The 20,432-nt window shown below is 40.6% G+C and overlaps 1 protein-coding gene across 5 annotated transcripts in view; it reads left to right on the forward strand.

Annotated features, from left to right (window-relative positions):
- The window catches only part of CLIP2 (CAP-Gly domain containing linker protein 2), a 96,997-nt gene that overhangs the window by 14,016 nt on the left and 62,549 nt on the right, over window positions 1–20,432 (forward strand). For all 5 annotated transcript variants that reach the window (XM_081324835.1, XM_081324836.1, XM_081324834.1 and 2 more), the window contains exon 2: window positions 15,519–15,749. In XM_081324835.1, the coding sequence (XP_081180961.1) occupies window positions 15,632–15,749 (118 nt within the window). In that variant the 5' untranslated portion in view covers window positions 15,519–15,631. The remainder of the gene's footprint in view (window positions 1–15,518; window positions 15,750–20,432) is intronic.

The following is a 20,432-nucleotide window of genomic DNA, read 5'->3' on the forward strand; positions in this document are numbered from 1 at the left end:
CTAATGGATGAAGAAATCAAGTGACATGCCATGCTATTTTTCATGGCACACTAGGCCTCTGGAGTATTGTGTATGTGTATGTTTACATCCTTAAAAATATAAATATATAAAAATAAAAACGGGATATAAATAAAATCACTGATCCAGAACATGAGAGTGCATGGGATAATAATTGCAATCTATTATTTAATTTGAAAGTATTTCTAAAAATAGGGAGGGTTATATGCCATTTTTCACTTTCACTAAATAACTTCCAAAACGGTTTACAATTTTAAAAAAAAGATTCCAAAACACTATAGAACCCCAAATCTATATTATGTTGAATCCTGGTGACTGCTTGGACAGGTCTCTGCAGTTTTCTTGGCAAGGTTTTTCAGAAGTAGCTTGCCATTGTCTTTTATCTAGGGCTGTGAGAGAATGACTGGCCCAAGGTCACTCAGTTGGCTTCATGTGTAAGGCGGGACTAGAACTCCTAGTCCCGCCTTAAACTTGATGCATTAAACACCGTACCAATTTGACTCTTATTGCATTACATACATTTATACATACCGCAGCTAATTATGAAGAATTTTGTAAAAAGTAAATATTTCCTTCTCTTGCATCTTTAAACTATCCCAAAATCATGATTTTCAGAGCTGTTTTTTGTGTATTTAGAACATAATTGTTTACAATTACTGGTCCTGGCTTTTCATTGTTGAGTGAAGATTTTTAAATAACCCAGTTTAAATCTACTGTTCTAGCATAGTGGTACTTCTCAGTGTTATTGTATTAAATCCCATCATGATCCTTGAGTATTGGCTCAGAATTTCATAGAAGAAGAAGAAAACCTAGAAAAAATTATCATAAAAATACAAGGCATTACAGATAAACCATTTTGCCTGTCATAGTTATAGCTTCTCCAGATGTTGAACAAATATGCTAGTAGCAGATTCTCTTTCCATATAGTAGCTGGGTATTCATGACGGAAAGTTTTTATTACTAGTGTGATTAATGAACTGTAACTACAACTTATTTAAAAGCCCAGAATTTTTATAAAAACTTAAATAAATCTTGAGCTGAAATCTGAAACTTAAAAGCATGGGCTTCAGCACTATTTGCACTACACGCTAAACGCAAAATAAACCCACCATTTTATGGCTTAGTGTGTTTTGTGAATTGGACAATGAAATTGTTATTAGAGCAGCCAGCAAGCCCTTTCCAGGTTACTCAAAATAACAGAATATAGTAACAGAGTTTGAGGGGACCTTGGAGGTCTTCTAGTCCAATCCCCTGCTCAAGCAGGAAACCTTATACCAGGGGTCTTCAAACTTGGCCCTTTTATGACTTGTGGAGTTCAACTCCCAGAATTCCTCAGCCAGCATGCCTGGCTGAGGAATTCTGGGAGTTGAAGTCCACAAGTCATAAAAGGGCCAAGTTTGAATACCCCTGCCTTATACCATTCAGACAAATAATAGTCCAATGTCTTTTTAAAAACCTCCAACTTTTGGAGGCAAGTCGTTCCTCTGATTAATTGTTCTGATTGTCAGGAATTTTCTCCTTAGTTCTAGGTTAGTTCTCTCCTTGATTAGTTTCCATCCATTGCTTCTTGTCCTGCCTGAAGGTGCTTTGGAGAATAGGTTGACCCCCTCTTCTTTTGGGCAGCCCCTCAAATATTGGAGCCCTGCTAGCATGTCACCCCTAGTCACCCCCTTATGAGCCGTGATGGCACAGTGGTTAGAATGCAATACTTCAGGCTACCTCTGCCGACTGCTGGCTGCCAGCAGTTCGGCAATTCAATTCTTACTGGCTCAAGGTTGATTCAGCCTTCCATCCTTCTGAGGTCGGTAAACTGAGGACCCAGATTGTTGGAGGCCATATGCTGACTCTTTAAACTGCTTAGAGAGAGAGGGCTGTAAAGCCTAAGTCTAAGTGCTATTGCTATTGCTAGTCCTTCTTTTCATTAAACTAGACTAGACATACCCAATTCCTGCAACTATTTTTCGTATGTTTTAGCCTCCAGTCCCCTAAGCATCTTTGTTGCTTTTCTCTGTACTCTTTCTAGAGTCTCAACATCATTTTTATATCGTGGTAACCAAAACTGGATGCAATATTCCAGGTAAGTTAAAATACCTGAGCTTGTCGATCAGAAGGGCGGCAGTTTGGCGGGTCGAATCCCGAGTGCCGCATAACAGAGTGAGCGCCTGTTACTCGTCCCAGCTTCTGCCAACCTAGCAGTTCGAAAGCACATAAAAATGCAAGTAGAAAAATAGGGACCACTCCGGTGGGAAGGTAACAGCGTTCCGTGCGCCTTTGGCGTCTAGTCATGCCGGCCACATGACCACGGAGACGTCCACGGACAAGCGCTGGCTCTTCGGCTTTGAAACGGAGATGAGCACCGGCCCCTAGAGTCGGAAACGACTAGCACGCATGTGTGGGGGAACCTTTACCTTTACCTTATTTTAACTTACCAAGGCATTATAAAGGGGTATTACTCAATTACCGTGTCTTCTCCCTACTACTCAGAATTGCTAATTTCCTTTTTGTACTTTTGCAAACTTCAGGATTCTTGTAAGCCTACTGAATCCTCATCTTTCTATTAGGGCACTGCTATCCTGATCATTTAAGGATTAAGTTTTAGAAGATTTAGTTGCTATACAGTAAATATAAACAAATGAAACCATTGGCATGCACAGCAAAGTGTTGCTATGCAGAATTCTAGCTACATAATTTTTCAATTCTTCCTCCCACTCCATCCTGTTTCTAGCTGTATCTCAACAATAAGTATTCCTTAGTTTTTAAGTTGCTTCAAAATCCTTATTGGGATCAGATTACCTCAAGTGAAAAGTGCTAGTCTCCCATTGTGGCTTCTAATCACTTTCTACTAATTTTAGAGTTCCTCCAAGTTTGCTGACTGTGAAAAGCATTGTTTTGGTGACTGTGAAAAGCATTGTTTTGGTTACTCAAAGGTTTGCTTGTAATTTGGGAGCAGAGGGATTGACGCTGTACTGTATATAAGTGATACTCTACAGATGCAACAGAATTATCATGGATGTTATTTTTTTTCATGCTTTGCTTGTAAGCCTTCTGCTGGGATCACTGAGAAGAAGGAAGATACTGAACAAAATGTTTTTCTTACATCCTTCAAGTGAAGAATGGAATTTCATGGTTGGCTGGGGAATTCTGGGAGTTAAAGTCCATATATCTTAAAGCGGCAGAGGTTGACAAACACTGCAATAAGCAATTAACCAGGGGAAAAAAGAATCTCCTGCTTAGGTGACTATCAGTCTGCCTGCGGGCAGGCTGGGTGCTTATATTTTCCATCTGCAGCATATTTGACTTCAGATTTCACCAAGCTTTTGGAAAAGTGCCTTGTGGGCAAAATACTGTTTTTTATTGGAGGTCAGTGGTTAATTGGCAGATTTAGTTGGCCGTGGTGGCATTATTCCAGACAAAACGGAGCAGTTTATATTTGTTTCTAAACTTGCAGCTGCCTGATCCTGGCGACGGCTATTGCTAGCCTACAGCACCGAACATTTATTTTATTTATTTATATTTTGTATTTCCTAACCACCCATCTCCTTCCTCCCATTGAGGGAATAGAACCCAGTACCCAAATATTTAAAGATAAGGAAGGTGGCTTCCAAATTTAAGGACATTGTGATTCTCAGGAATTTTGACATGCTTTATGTTAAATATAGGTTATGTTTTAAGCGAGATTTAAAATGTAAATGAAACTGTAGTAGGAATTAGGTTGCAGTAATTCTACCCTAGAGTTATGAAGAGCAATTTGATTTGATTTGATTTGATTTTTGATTTATTTGATTTTTATACTGCCCTTCTCCCGAAGGACTCAGGGCGGTGTAAAGGGCAATAAATATCAAAAATACAAGATACAAAAGTTAAAAAACATTAAATAATTGTGCCCGATGCAGTACATTAGTTAAAATCAATGTTAAAACCCCAAACCCATCAGACCAGGCCAGCTTGTTCAAATAATTAAGTTTTTAGATCACGTCGGAAGGAGCGAAGGTCGGGAGCCATCCGGAGCTCAACCGGTAAGCGGTTCCAAAGGTCTGGCGCGCCCACAGAGAACGCCCTCCCCCTGGGGGTCACCAGTCGACATTCTCTGACCGGTGGCACCCTGAGGAGGCCCTCTCTGTGGGGGCGCACTGGACGAAGGGAAGTTGACGCTGGCAGCAGGTGCTGCTGTAGGTAATCCGGACCCATGCCATGTAGGGCTTTATAGGTCATCACCAGCACCTTGAATATCACCCGGAGGGCAACTGGAAGCCAATGCAGCTCACGGAGCAGAGGTGTAACATGGGAGTATCGGGAGACCCCCAACACAACTCGCGCGGCCGCATTCTGCACCAGCTGAAGCCTCCGAGTGGTCCTCAAGGGCAGTCCCATGTAGAGAGCATTGCAGTAGTCTAAACGAGAGGTCACGAGCGCATGAGTGATTGTACGCAAGGCATCCCGGTCCAGATAGGGCCGCAACTGGCGTACTAGGTGAACCTGGGCGAAGGCCCCCTTAGTCACAGCTCCTATATGATCTTCTAAGGAGAGCTGTGAATCTAGGAGGACACCCAAGTTGTGAGCCCTATCTACGGGGGGTAATAACTCACCCCACATAGTAAGAGGTGGAATAATCTGAATTTCCCGAGATGCCGGTACGCACAGCCACTCAGTCTTGTCAGGGTTGAGCTACGTAATGACATAATAAATTAATTTGTAAGATGAACATGTTGCTCACATTTCCCCAAATTTTAGCTTCCTAATAGAAAAAGGCAAACTCTGCAGAAAAAAGCACATTTTGTTAGCTGCTGCCATTTTTGCAACTATTTTTATATTGACCATTATATTTTATGTTGTGGCAGCTCTACCATCTTCACAACGCTTCACTAAGCTTGCTGGCATGTGCCATAAAACAGAGCGCGGTAAAAGAAATTGGGGAAGCTGTGCAGGTGGGGAGAAGGAGGATGTAAGGGGAAGATAAAATAAAATAAATAAATAAAGGGGAAGATAAAATAAAATAAAACAAATAAGAGAGAAAACACTGATAGGAACCAGAGATGATAAATGGCCAGATTCAGCCACCTCAAGGACTCCTGGCCTGGGAAAGTTTGTGAAACCTGTTCCAGACAATCAAAGTGGTTCTCAAAACATCAAACTGGGATGCTATTGGACACTGACAGTCCGGTCAGTGGGGAGGGCCACGAACAGGGGAATGTTGTGCAGGAATACTCAGACCTAGCCTTGTTTTTGCTGCAACCACTCATCCTTAGTAAAAGAGCCTATCATTCCAACCAAATGGAGTTGAGGGTCTTTCTTTCCTAGGGACCTAGCTGGGGCAGTTCTGACACATTGATGTTAAGATGTCTTTTCCAGTTTCTGAAATCCTTTTATGGCCAAAAGCTAAAGTTAATGAGAGCTAAATGTTTTGGTTAACTATGAATAAATATTGAATAAAGTATGATAATAACATTGTATATAATAACAGTCTGGACATACTCATCATCTGTCCATGTTTACTGGATAATTTGTTTTATTTATAGCAGTAAGTTGGATGCTATGTACAATTCCTACAAGATTTCATTTATTTTTCCGTTTTTGAACTGCCCATCTGCCTTAGAGAGGGACTCTGGACAGCATACAATAAAATATTAAAATATAAAATCTGGGTTCAAAAGTTAAAAAAATTAGGAAGAGGCGGGGTTGATTAGACACTGTTAAAATTATAAAGCAAAGGAAGTCTTCTATTCCATTCTGCTTCTTGCCATTATGAAATTCTTGACCCAGTTCGTAGGCATGGTATATTTAGCAAGGCCACTGGTTCAACAACTCTGGTAATATTTCTTTTCGCTGGCAGAGTTTTTCCAAGATCTCAGTCAGAGAAATGGATTTACTCATCACCTGTAATCCAGCCCAGCAGTCCCCAACCTTTGCAGCTGGGTGGCCTGGCTGGTGGAGTGGGGGAAGAGGGGAACTGGGCCATTTGAGTGGTGGATTGGCATGCGCACAGCTCCACTCACACAAGAGAGAACAGAAGCGCCTCTTGCACAAGTGGATCTATGCATGTTCACTGGCCCACCTCTCGCGTGGCCCGGTTCTGAATAGGCCATAGCTCAGTGGAGGGCTGCGGCCCTGGGGGTTGGGGACCCCTCATCTAGCCCTTTTATTATGTCATTTCCCTAAAGGAATACAGTGTTCAAGACCAGGCATCTTGGCAAAACGTTAGATCAGAGGCTTTTGGATCAGAATTTATTTTTTTGCAGTGAAAGGATTGATTTCCCCCACCACCACCCCAAATCTGAAAACTGCAGGAAGCAAGTTGGCAATATCATAGCATCATTAGAATGAGTGGGAGTAAAATTTCCAGTTCTCTTTAAAACAAAAATTGATACAGTATATTGAGCCTGTTGAATGTTTAATACACTCTTTCTTTTCACTACAAAGCTTGGAAAATCGTGCTACTATCATTAAACAGTTTGCCAGCATAGTCTGAGATAGATGCTTGAATGGGTTGGGAGTCCACACTGGAGATTCTTAATTTGGATCTTAGGTCTAATGATCTTCCACTACTTTGGTAAAATGGAAGTGAGATTTTATGAAAAAATATATACCTGTGAATTGCTGAAACCATATTACCGTATCTGCTGACACTCTTTTCTATTCAGTGCACCAGTTTGAGAAAACCGAATAGTAGAAGATAAGTTAGTAGTCTTGACTCCAGCTAGGTAAAGAAATTTATAAATCTATAGTGTGGTGACTTGATTTTGTCTTTTTGTGCTCACTTCACTAAGATTTGCAAGAATGCCCATGTATAAAAGTGATTTTTAAAAAATGGGTCACTCGTCTAGGCAGGCCAATGATGCCTTTAGGGAGAGGAAGTCTTGAAATACCTGGGACAATGATTTAGTTTTCTACTTGTCTTGTTTCAAGCATTAGCTATGCCCGCAGGCTGGCATTTCTCCCAGATGGTTCTATCTATAGAGATTAGAAACTTTCCTCATTCTTACCTTTAATAAACTTTTGGCCCACTACAATGTTGTCTCTTGATGCGGAAGCAGTAAAAGAATAGGTCCGTTGACTTAGGTATCCTCCTGGATCAGGGGTAGGCAACCTCGGCTCTTTTATGACTCATGGACTTCATAGCTGACTCAGGAATTCTGGGAGTTGAAGTCCATGAGTCATAGAAGAGCCGAGATTGCCTATCCCTGTCCTGGATTCATGGCTACTGCTTGATGGGTAGGCAGAGAGGAACCCTTTGCCAGCTTGTGACAAATGTTGCAAAGAAAATATCATGGATTTGTCCATGCAGTCACCAAATGTTAAGGCCAACTTGATGTCACCAAAACAGAAATAGACCAATTCTCCATGAGTCTATATGGAGTTGGCAGTCCAACAATTTGAATAATAAATACCCACCTACCTTTTTATTGTATTGTAACATGCCACAGTCCATCTCTTTCTTCTTCCAAACATCAAAGGTCTTAGAGAGGGCTTCAGGTTTGAATGGTGACTGAAGGATCTGTCTCATCTTCTCCAGAAGGTCAGGTTGGAGACTGGACAGAAACAGATTAATCAATAGTCTTGGACTCAGGGATGACTTCTTAAAGGAGGGGTATACCACTGCATCCTTTAATTATCGAGAAATTGCCCCCTCTCTGCTGGGAAATTAATTTGCATTAGGGAAATAGCAGTAGTTGTAATGTGAGGTATTTTAGTCTCCACAGGAAGAGTAGACAACCAAGCAGAATGTGATTTGCAGTAGATTTACAATGTTTAATTGGTGTTTGTCCCTTCTTGAATTGTCATTTTCGATCTGGTTTTTCTCCAATAATAAATGTGCTCCTGATGGTAATTTATGTTCAGTCAAAATAAAATTGATCAATATAAAATTCATACAGAATTAGAAAGTGAAACATGAACACTTGAAAACTGTCAAGGCATTGTGTAAATAAAGCTTTGACAATTAAATACTTATGCTTCTCTTTTCAAAAGGGACCCCCCCCTCTTCAACAAGGAAAATCACTTTAACTAATGGCACAAGGGAGTGCTCTGCAGGAATCTCTCTCAACCTTGGCCACTTTAATACGTGTGGACTTCCAACTCCTAGAATTCCTTAGCAGTCACCCGGCTAAAGTATTGTAGAAGTAGGCAGCTATCAGCAAGCTGTAATATTTCTTGCTGCAGTTAAACTTGCCTACAATTTGTCTAATGGTACATTTCCCCCCCCCCCCCTATATATAAATTCCCTCTGAGGGAGCATTCAGGGTCCTCTTTGAGTCTGATATATTTCAGGATGGAACAAAGCATGGACAAAAGGATGGAACGAAGACCAATAGAAATGGTGATTTCAGGACCCAAATTATAAGTGACAATATGAGGTATCAGATTAGACCAGAGGTAGGCAACCTTGGATCTTTTATGGCTGGCTCAGGAATTCGTCCATGAGTCATAAAAGAGCCAAGGTTGCCTGCCCCTGGATTAGACAAATCCCTATCACTTTTACACTTGAAATAAATTAATGTGAACAGTTTGTGTCCTGCAGTTTTTGTATCTTTTTGGAATATGTAAATAATTGTGAATTACTAATTTGTTGTTTATTAGCTGCTTTGAATATGCTATTTGTGAGAAATGAAGGTTTGGAATAGTCCTAGATAGTTGTCTTCAGATTTTTTTTTTAAATTAGTACATATTCAATTGATAGGGTGAGGGGAAATGATTATTATTTTCTCCATGTGTGCAGGGTTATTGTCATTAATTAATCAGGCACTATGCAGACATGGCATGAATTGACTATGCAATTAAAAATAGTAATATGATATTAGTGAAATTGACCCATAAGAAAGGGCACAATATTTCTTTCTGAGTTCTTAGGTATGCTACTGTAGATTTTCCACTGAACCCCCAAAGTACATATACAAATGACTTGTTCATACAAAATGCCTAACTAGATCAGTTAAAAATCTAGTAGATGCCTTTGCACAACATTCTAGGTTTGGGTAGTTTTAACCTTGATTTAATTTTGTGGGGTCTGGTTCAATTGATTCCATGTTTATAATCCATTTATTATATGAACCTAGGTGACTAATTTATTCAGTGACAGGTAGGAATGTTGTGCAAACTCATAGTAAAACAGATGAGTTTATTCTGAGGGTTCATGGAATTTCTTTGAAGGCATGGAATCTGTGTAGGAAATTGTTCATTTTTGGCAAATTCTAAGAAGAAAACTTGTAGGATGGCAGAATCAGCTGATTACTCTCTGTGGGAGTTAAAATTGTGAGCCAGATGAAACTGCATTGTGATCTAGCAATATTCTTATCATCTTAGTTGTGATGATTAGAACTGGAATTTCCTTGTACTAAGTAAGTGTATCTCTGATGAGTAAATGTACAAACATAAGGATATGGTTCAAATTTTCCATATAGTTTATTGTAGTCCTTAAGCAAACTGTTATCTCTTATTCAGCATCTTGTTTCAAGAAGTTGAAGTTAGGTTTTTCATCAGACTCGTTTCCAAGTCGATGGCTAAACTCTTCAGTCAAACTTCCCTTCTGGAATATATCATGCAGTTTTCCTAGCGATGAAACAGAAGTGGTTTTCTATTATCTACTGCAGTGGGTAGCCCACAACCTGAAATTTTCTGGTGGTTTCCCATCCACTCTTGATCCTTGATTTCCTTAATTTCCAAATGCCAACAAGATTGATTGATCAAGAGCCATAATGAGTTGAAGCCCCACTTTTGCCATTAGGGGATTGTTAAAAAATATTCACACCTGACTAAATGTGCTAACAGTAAGCCATAAACAGCAATTTAAGAAAAGAGAACTCTACGGTCAACCTTAAATCGAATGAACGTAGGATGGGTTCAACACTCTGGATGAACCGAGTTGTATCTGCAACAAAAGCAATTTCTGAAGGATACTAGAAGCTGCACATTGTTAATCTGCAATGGTGTTCTTGAAAGAAAAGTTTCCCAGCTTTTTTCCCCCTCTTAAGTAACCTCTGGAAGCCTTCCCAGCAGTGAGTTGTTCCTGATGATGTCGCAGTGCAGCTTCTCTTGGCAGTCTTTCCTTGATCAGGAGGAGTAAGGGAAGATTTTCTCCTGCTCTTGATTTTGGGACTGGCTATTCCATTATATAGAGAGGATTCAGAAGGTGATCGAAAAACGTCTTCTGACACGATAAAATCAAAGGTCTTCTCCCAAGTGCCCAAACACTCCTGCCTAGTTTTGTACTGCTGCCAGAACTGAACCACACAGTCAATCTCACAAAAAATGCAGAAACCTCTGATAAATTATATTTATTGAAAAAAGCCGGGAAGCCGTGACCAAGAATACTGCCAGCTGTTGAAGCTGAGACGAGTGCTGAAGAGGAAGAGAAGCATGAGTTCCTTACCTGACGACCACACCTGGCACTCCTGGAACTGCCCTCACAAAGTAGTGAGGTCACATAATGTTTTATCTAATGATAGTGATAGACATTCAGATTGCAGTTAGGGTAGTTTAAACAAGGACTGCCTGTATTTATTCGTTCCTTTGCTGAGCTAGCCAATCTTTTTAAATTATTTAACACCTTTTAGAACCCAAGAAAACGGATTTTGCTGTTTATATAGGATAATTCACTTTTTAGTAAATTATTTTGCCCTTCAGTTATTTTTAGTATATTATATACTTTTTGGATTAAGGTATCATCACTTATTAATTAAGAGTAATTATCCCCTTTTCAACCCATACTTTGCGAAGAAGAAGAAGAAGAAGAAGAAGAAGAAGAAGAAGAAGAAGAAGAAGAAGAAGAAGAAGAAGAGGAGGAGGAGGAGGAGGAGGAGGAGGAGGAGGAGGAGGAGGAGGAGGAGTCCTGATTGGAATAATAATAATAATAATAATAATAATAATAATAATAATAATAATAATAATAATAATATAAATTGGAAGGGACCTTGGAGGTCATCTAGTCCAACCCCCTGCTAAGGCAGGAAACCCTGTACAATTTCGGACATTTGCATTTGCTCTTTGCACTATGAATTAAAATGCAGCGTCTGCAGCTGTTGGAAGAAAAGTCTTCATTATGGTTCATCCAAGCTTGGAATAAACATGGCAACTGCTTTGGGAAGAAGGTTGTAGTTTATTGAAGAGGAGAACCAGACAGGAAAATGGCTGGCAGAAAAGAAGGGCTGACCACATGTAGGGAGTAGGTTTTTATACCCTCTGGATCCTTTTGTTTGGAGTTGCTTCCTGTTCCTGTTTGAGGCTATTTCCTGTGTCATGAACTTTTGACCTGAGTCTGCCTTTCTGGTATTCTGATGAGTTAATCCTATTGTGTCCTGTCTTAGACTTTGGGTGGGGTCTGTAGATTTCAGGTCTTTATCTTCTTAATGTTCTAGCTCCAACCTTCCTGATGGTTTACATCTGCATGTCTATGGAACTGGTTTTCTGCTTGGGGGGAGGAGACCTGGGCTATTAAGAAAACTGGGCATGCTTTCCTGGTTTTTCCAAAATCTTTTTAGGAAATATATTTTTCTGCCTTTTTTAATATTTCCTTCTCTGGGGAGCTGACTTCCACCACAGCTATTTCTTTCTTAACACATGTTTTTTTATGCTAAAGAAAAGTAGTGGAAGAAATAGAAACAACAAGTAGCAGTCAGTGACTTTTATGATGGTTAAGTCAAGAGAATTTGCTCTTCTGATTCATCTTAAACATTTAGGAGACTGATTTATAGAAGTCTGCTTTTAATCTTGCGGATGATAAAGTTTTATTGGCAGTTCTGAAGTAAAATTTGACTCTGGTGATGCAGTTAAATCATGTAAAATTCTGAGTAAGTAGCCTATGTTGGAGGATGTTCCGGATTTAAAATATAGTAAATGCTATTTCTGTTATTTAGAAAACTTTCTGTTCATTTTAAATGGGTCCCTGACCCTCTTCCCAAAATCTTAATTATGCTGGGCGTGTAATTTTTTTTTAAAAAATTCTTGTTTGTTTTATTTGCTTCCTACAAAAGGACTAGAGAAAAGCAATTTATAAAGGGAGTTTGGGGAGGTTTTTTTTTATAACAAGTGATAGTGGCTTTAAAATTGTGAATTAATTTTGTTCTTCCATCTAGTTCTTTTTTTTAAAAAAAGTAGATTCCACAAGATTTACAAAAGAAAACAACAGAAAACTCAACATCTTTTTAGAAAGATTTCAGCCTGTCTAGACCTGCCGAATTTAGCACTTGAGTCATTGGCAAAGGAGGAGCTCTCTTTCGTGTTTAAAAGAAAATATCTAGAAGTCACTATTAAAGAGGCAGATGTTGAATTTGTTCTGAGCAATCTGTAACAGTACATAACCTATTTTTCAAATTGTCAGCACTCTCTTTCTTTCTTACAGGGCATTTGTTGTTCTGGCTTAAAACATTCTTTTTTTAAAATGTTGGGAAAGAAAAACTAGAATTTGTCCCTTGACATGTCTGTGTAAAAGTTAAGTTCCCAAAGTCCTATTGCTGTTACTCTGACATCGCTTTTTTCTTTTGCATCCCCATTTCCTGTTTATAAAAGGAGAGCGCCCAAAAAAAATTTCCATTGTTCTTGGAAGCATCCAAATGGATCTGCAGTTGGTTGATTCCCACAACTGATTTCTTGTAGCACAACTGACTACATGTAGCGCAACTGATTCAATGTAGCGTATGCATGCTGGATAGCACGGACGTCTGGGAAAAAGGGAACAGCAAGTGCCTGGAGGACATTTCTTCTGAGGTTCTTGAGATGTTGAATAATATCACCCGAGTGCATTTAAGCCTCCCACATTAAGTAAGCATACAAGCTTTCTTTAGCTTTCTTCTTAACAGCAAGCAGAACTTTGTAAAGGGAATGGGCTGTTTGATAGCTCTTGCTCTGTTTCCCAAGCCAGACCCACATTTCTGTTGGCAGTCATCTCTGGCGATACATTTTGTAGAAGGCGGAATATCTCCTTGTTAATTGCTTCCTTAAGCTGTCCTTTTTCTGTTTAGGGACAAAGGTCTATGATTTGCACTGAGGAGCTTTTATTGGTAGGAGACATGGTGCAGGCCAGCAACCTTTTCATGTGGCAGGTACTAGGGTGTGATTTTGCATTATGCCATGAGTCAGAAATAAGAACCGATGATGATAATATGCAAGTTAAGACCTTAGCCATATCTTCTTCCTGACATAGGCATTTGCTGTTGTTAGTTGCGAAGTCGATGTCCGACCCATCGCGACCCTATGGACAACGTTCCTCCAGGCCTTCCTGTCCTCTACCATCTTCTGGAGTCCATTTAAGCTCACGCCTACTGCTTCAGTGACTCCATCCAGCCACCTCATTCTCTGTCGTACCCTTCTTCTCTTGCCCTCAATCTTTCCCAGCATTAGGCTCTTGTTCAGTGAGTCCTTCCTTCTCATTAGGTGGCCAAAGTATTTGAGTTTCAACTTCAGGATCTGGCCTTCTAAAGAGCAGTCAGGGTTGATCTCCTCTAGGACTGACCATTTTGAACGCCTTGCAGTCCAAGGGACTCACAGGAGTCTTCTCCAGCACCATAGTTTTATTTTTTATTTTTAATAATAAAGTTGGAAGGGACCTTGGAGGTCAACTAGTCCAACCCCCTGCTCAGTCAGGAAACCCTGTACCATTTTTATTTATTTATTTATTTATTTTATTTTGGACAAATGGCTGTCCAGTCTCTTCTTGAAAACGTCCAGTGTTGGAGCATTAACAACTTCTGGAGGCAGGTTGTTCCACTGATTAATTGTTCTAACTGTCAGGAAGTTTCTCCTTAGTTCTAGGTTGCTTCTCTCTTTGATTAGTTTCTATCCATTGCTTCTTGAGTCCCTCCTCTTTGTGGCAGCCCCTGTGATCCTGAAACACTGCTATCATGTCCCCCCTCGTCCTTCTCTTCATTAAACTAGACATACCCAATTCCAGCAGCCGTTCCTTATATGGTTATTTATTTATTTATTTATTTATTTATTTATTTATTTATTTATTTATTGAATTTCTATACTGCCCTTCTCCCGAAGGACTCAGGGCGGTGTACAAACTTGGATTCTATGAACGTTATTTTCCTGACTCCTAGGTCAGTTTGTGAAACAGTAGCTTTAAAGTGGGAGTGGGAATAATGTCCCTTTAATGATCTGTGGACTTCAAATCCCAGAATTCCTGAGCCAGCCAAACTTGCTGAGATGGCTAAATTGACTTCTTTGATCAGAGAAAAGACAATATCTATATGTATTGCTGACTGGAAGTCCTTCACAGACTTTTTATGTGAAACAGAAAAAAAATGAACTTAGGATATTTATTTCTTTAAATTCAAATTCTATAGCTGCCTGACTCAACCAAATGTCTCTGGGCAGCTGACAATTCTAAAATTGTGAAACAAAACAATGGTTTTGATGATTAGACAGGATATACTGTAGAAATAAATGAGTTATGTTGTAAACGTAAAGTAAGAAATAAATGTAATTGTACCAATACAGGTAGTCCTCAACTTACGACCACAGTTGAGCCCAGAATTTCTGTTGCTAAGTGAGATATTTGTTAAGTGAGTTTTTGTCTTTCTTTTTAATTTTTTTTAATAAAAATATATTTCTATATAAATAGAGAAATTTAGTGATGGCCAAGGGCCCTGGAAAAGGGGCAGGAAAAAATAGAAATTATGGCCTTATACAAAGCTTGGGAAATGTAGCAATAAAAATAAAAATCTGGAGTTACCCAAGTATTTCATCATGTCACAAAGGCAGGGACTGCAGTAGCTGAGACAGGAAGCAATTAAAGCATGAGTCAAATATTTGAATATAGGCTGGCTTGTCATGAGAAAAACTCCTGGTGGGATTCCCAGTTAGTGGCATGTTTGTACAGACAACTAGACGGACCAGATCAAGTACAGTAAATTTCAAAAAAGGCTTGCCTTTTTTAGGACTTTATTATTAAAGGTGTTCCACTTCCAAGCTTTAAAGTTCCAGGTACCGTATAGCAGAAGTCCCCAACCTTTTGGGCATCAGGGGCTGTTTCTCTTGAGAGACGTTTTTCTGCGGACCAGGGGGTATGTGGTTTTGTGTGCTGCCTGCATCTCATGGATGGGGCTTTGCTTGTTTGTGTGGACCAGTTGCTGGCATGCTGCAGCCCGGTACTGGTCCACGGACGGGGGGTTGGGGACCCCTGCTGTATAGTATAGGTGAGGTCCATTTAGAGATTAATATACTTTGGAATATCTGCTTACAAAAACAGCATAACGGGATTTTTTTTTTTTAGAAAAACTTGTCTTTTGTTTTGCTGAAGATGAAATAATGGAAGTGTCATCCAGAATCTGTAGCTAACTTATGGCTGGTTGTTACGAAATAAGACAATCCCCCACTCTTTATGTAGTCTTAATTTAATATAATTTACTCTATTTTGGGACAAATAATTCAATCCAGTCTCAAGCAAGAGCTTATCAGTGAAGTGTTTTGGTTTCCTTTTTGGGGTGGTTGTGTGTGGTTTTTTTGCTGCAAACAGTTTACTTATATAAATATATATTTTCTGTTTTTATGTTGGTCAATTTCTTCAGGGCTCTAAAGATAGATGAAGGGGCGTATCACTTCGATGCTTGAACCTGCGACACTGGACAACCAATCATAGGACCAAAGGATTCTCATACCTTGAGGTGCAACCTGGGCAAAGATGTTGAAACCAAGCGGACTTAAAATTCCTGGGAGGACCGGGAAGCATGCCAGTCCGGTGGGACGCCCTGGTGGGACGGCAGCAACTGCTTCCACAACCAGCAATGCCACAAAGGAAGGTAAGCAGTATGTAAATGGTTTTTCTCCAGAAAGATCAGTGCTCAGTCTGGTTCTCAGGTCTTCCAACAATGCACCCTATTGCTTTTGAATCCATACCTCTCAGTGCTGGTCGTCCTGTTCCTTTTCCTTCCTTCTACCTTTCCCAGCATTCTGGGTCTTGACATAATTGTGTCCGAAATAAGTTAATTTGAGCCTGGTCATTTGTGTTTCAAGTGAGAACTCTAGTTAATTTGTCAAGATCAAGGAGTTGGTTATTTCATTGTAATTTCTGGATGACAGAAGGGGGAGGGAGATATATCCTTGTTGTAGCTAATTCGCTTTACCACGAGCAGAGGGGAGATGGGGGCGGGGGGGGGGGTGTTAATCTGTGGCTGCATATGGCTGTAACAGCTGCCTGTATAGTCTGGAGTGCAGACAGTTGCCCCCAGGGAGATGATTGATGAACTGGCAGGGAATGACATTCTATGAGAAAGGGATTTCCCTAGTGAGATCATCTCCTTTTCTCTAGCAGTCTTAATTTTTCTGGTCCCTTCAAATCAGTCTTGACCACTGGCGACTGCCTGCGTGAGTCTGTGCAGTTTTTCTTGGCCAGATTTTGAGAGTCAGTCTTTGCCTTCTTTCTAAGGTTAAGAGAGAAGAACAAGCCTACGGTCATCCCACTGACTTTGTACCTAAGGCAGAGTTGAACTCTGCTTCCATCAACCCCTACACTAAACTGGCTCTCAGCAATCTTAATACTGATTCCTGTGTTGATGGCACCAGTTGAAGCTTCTCTTACTACGAAGATCGGCAAGTGAACGCTGCCTTGGTCTTCTGGTATGACACCCCCCTTTGTTTTCTCACAAGAGATCTCAAAAATCTACTACTATGAGAACTACTATAGAACAGGGCTTTTCATCCTTTTCACCCATTGTACCACTTTTAGGATATGGCAACATCCGAGTACCACCAGTTGCCTAGCAAGGTGTCAAAAACTTGATGACCAAAAAAAAAAAGGAAAAAAGTGATGAAGGACAGGTAGTCCTCAGCTTACAACAGTTCGCTTAGTGACTGTTCGAAGTTACAATGGCACTGAAAAAAGTGCCCCCAAGCCACAGCCGAGCAAGACACCTGCCTGCCCGCCCGGCGGCACACTTCCTCCTGTCCAAGGTTTTCATTGTAGTGAGCATTTCTGTTGAGGATTGGCAGTGGGGGTGGGGTGAGGGGTGCTTGGTTTTTATTCCCCCCCACCTCTGCTGGGTAGTTGCAGCAGGTTTTGGTCATTTCACATGACCCTGGGGAACTGTGACTGTCATAAATATGAATCAGTTGCCAAGCATCTGAATGTAAATCACAAGTCCCTGGGGATGCTGCAACATTCCAGCTGATCGGTGCTTCTTCTGGGCTCAGCAGAGGTGCTGGGATCAGCGTCGAGCTCCAGCTGGAGCCTGGCGCTGATCCTGGCACTTCTGCTGAGCCCTGACAGCCCTGAAGAAGCACTGATCCTGGCGCTTTTGCTGAGCCCTGACAGCCCTGCAGCTCCAGCTGTCTCTCGCTCAGGCTTGTGCGGTGCTGCCACCGGTTCAGCTCATTCCCCTCCCCTACTACCACTTTTCTAGGATGGTCGCGTACCACCTACCACGTGCCAATGTACCACAGGTGGTACCCGTACCACTGGTTGAAAAGCCCTGCTATACAAGTTTCATTAAAAGTGCATCAGGACCTCTAGATGGGCAGTCCAACTGCCCATCTTTTCTAGCGGAGGGGTATCCCCTGGAGGTTGGAGGTATCCCCAGCCTCCTTCTGTTGGTTCTAGAAATTAAGATCATCCTATAAAATTGGGTACAGGTGGTCCTTGACTTACAACAGTTCATTTAGTGACCATTCAAAGGTAAAACAGCACTGGAAAAGAATGACTTATGTCCATTTTTCACACTTACGACTGTTGCAGCATCCTCACGGTAACGTGATCAAAATTAGGACACTTGGTATTGGTTCATATTTATGACAGTTGCCGTGTCCCAGGGGTCATGTGATCCCCTTTGTGATCTTCTGACAAAGTCAATGGAGAAACCAGATTCACTTAACAAGTAGGCTATTAACAACTGCAATGATTCACTTAACAACTGTGGCAAGAAAAGTCGTAGAATGGGGCAAAACTCACTTAACAAATATCTCATTTAGCAGCAGAAAGTTTGGAGTCAGTCATGGCTGTAAGTCGAGGACTACCTGTATTTTAAAATGCAGCAACATGAACAGGGATTTGCCTGTTCTGAAGGAATTTTTCAGCTAGGTTGTAGTTTCTGAGAGGAGAGAAAGGGAGTATTATACATTTTTTCTCATTAAATGTAAATTCTTTTTAAAAAGCATGCCAGTATTTTTGAATTAAGGAGAGCTTTCTTTCTAACTACCCAACCCCAGAAACCAATTGCCTTCTAGCAGACATTTAGTACAATGAAAACTGTTGATTCTCAGAGTGTGAACTGATTCGTGAACAATTCGTTCCTTTATTGAGTATAATGTACAGTGCCTCTTTACAGTATCTGGTGTTTAAAAAAAAAACTTTTTTTTATTGGCTACTTTGCCTTGGTCTAAATGGGTGCCTGCCAGCTGTCGCTTTCTGTCTAGTTTGTTTTGAGTCCCCGAATTATCAGCCGATGTGCTGGGTATGTTTGTAGCTCTTTTTATTCTTTCCACCCGAACTGAACGTTGGAGAGAAGTTATGTAAAGGTTTCAGGTCTCGCTGCTTATTCATTAGCGGGATAACTGTCTAAAAAATGAACAGAATGGGAACACGTTTTATGCAAGAGGAGAAGAAGACGCAAAAGAATAATTGAATATAAAAATGGGCTGCATCTGCCTGGGTGGCTGCAGGGGGGGAAAGGCCTGAAAAAGTCTTCCCAACCCCTCTGTGGGACTTCAGAGCTAAGTTAGACCCCTTCGCCAGCTGCTTGAAAGCAAAGCATGTTTTACCAAGTGGAGAATTCTGGCAGTAACCTGGATGACCTCATTAGACTCTTCTGGATGATTCCTGCAATATTTATTTGGCATAAGTCTGAGTCATAGCCTGAATTATGGATTCATGTAGATTCTGGTCTGGTGGCATCTGTCCATGTTCATTATTTTAAAAAAATATTTTAGCCATTGGGAGATCTGTCACAGATTCAGAGGCAGAACCATATAATGCATTTAACCAGGTTAGTTGTCTAATCTTTGGTTAGTTGGATTTACATTACGTGTACGTTCTAAGACTCTGGGACTGCATATGACCCTCAACACCTTTTGTGTTATGGGGACTGTTTTTTCCAACCTGTAATTTCTGAGGTTTTAACTTCTTGAATTTTAAAATATGAATAGAAAATATTCATTATTTTCTACATTTAATTTTAATTAAGAAACAATGTAAATAATGTTGAATCAGGTTTAGCTGTCAGTCTAGCTTGGTCTCTTAGGAAAGAAAGACTTTCAACTCCACCATGTGTAGCAAAGAGTATACTTTTACTAAAAGCCAAGTGGTTACAGTATAGCAAGAGCCAGAACTAAGAGTTCGCATATGAAGGTTCTCCATTTAATTTTTCCATTTTTGTTCCACCCCGCTGTTATCTCCCTATTGTCCAGTTACACTCAAAGAAGTTGTTTTAGTAACAGTCCCTTCAACGTTGCCTGGATGGTAAGCCTCTATATTTCATTCCCAGGCCTGTGGCCTTAGATTGCTGAGCCGATGTCTTGGGACAGCACAATGAGTGGTTTCTCTTTCCCTCTTCCCACAGCTCCCTCCCCCCCATAGTTTATGGCAGTCTGGCATCTAGCGAAGCGAGGCTGAAGCTCAGGATAGTAGTTCTGACATTAGCTTTTCTCAGCCTTACCCATGACTTTACAGAGTGTGACTTCGAAGGTCAAGAAAGGCTCTCAGCCCAGAAAGTGGTGCATAAACCATAGTTTTATGGCTGGATTTAAACAACGTGCTAACCCAAAGCCAAAGAAATCATACTATAGCTTAATCTGAATTCAGTCCAACAATAATGACCACTAAATGGACTAGTTGATATCTTGAGTCAAAAATATGAAGAAATCAAGGGTCAGTTTCAATCTCTAGGGCTTAGTACTATTCACACCATTCATTACTTTCAACAGTAAGTGGTAAAAGTTGGGAAATGTTGGGAAACACCAATATTGGAAAGGCCTAAAAGAGGAAATGGTGAGATAATCAAACAACAAATCAGCGAACACCTTGATGCAAACAAAGTCATCACTAAAAGTCAAAATGGGTTTGTCAAAAACAGATCATGCCAGACAAATCTTATTACATTCTTTGACCAAGTGACAAAATTAGTGGACCAGAGGAATGCTCTAGATATAATTTACTTGGACTTCAGTAAGGCATTTGATAAAGTAGATCACAACCTACTACTTGATAAGATAGAAAAATGTGGGTTAGATAGCATCACCACCAGATGGATTCGTAGCTGGCTGACAGGCCGTACTCAGCGTGTGGTCCTCAATGGAACTGCATCTACATGGAAGGAAGTGTGTAGTGGGGTGCCCCAGGGCTCTGTTCTGGGCCCAGTGCTTTTCAACATCTTCATTAACGATTTGGATGAGGGGATAGATGGGGAACTCATCAAATTTGCAGATGACACCAAACTGGCAAGAATAGCCAATACTCCAGAACAGGGGTGTCAAACTCAATTTCATTGAGGGCC

The sequence above is a fragment of the Vipera berus genome (genome assembly GCF_964194415.1).
Source record: "Vipera berus genome assembly, chromosome: 1".
Taxonomy (NCBI): Eukaryota; Metazoa; Chordata; class Lepidosauria; order Squamata; family Viperidae; genus Vipera; species Vipera berus.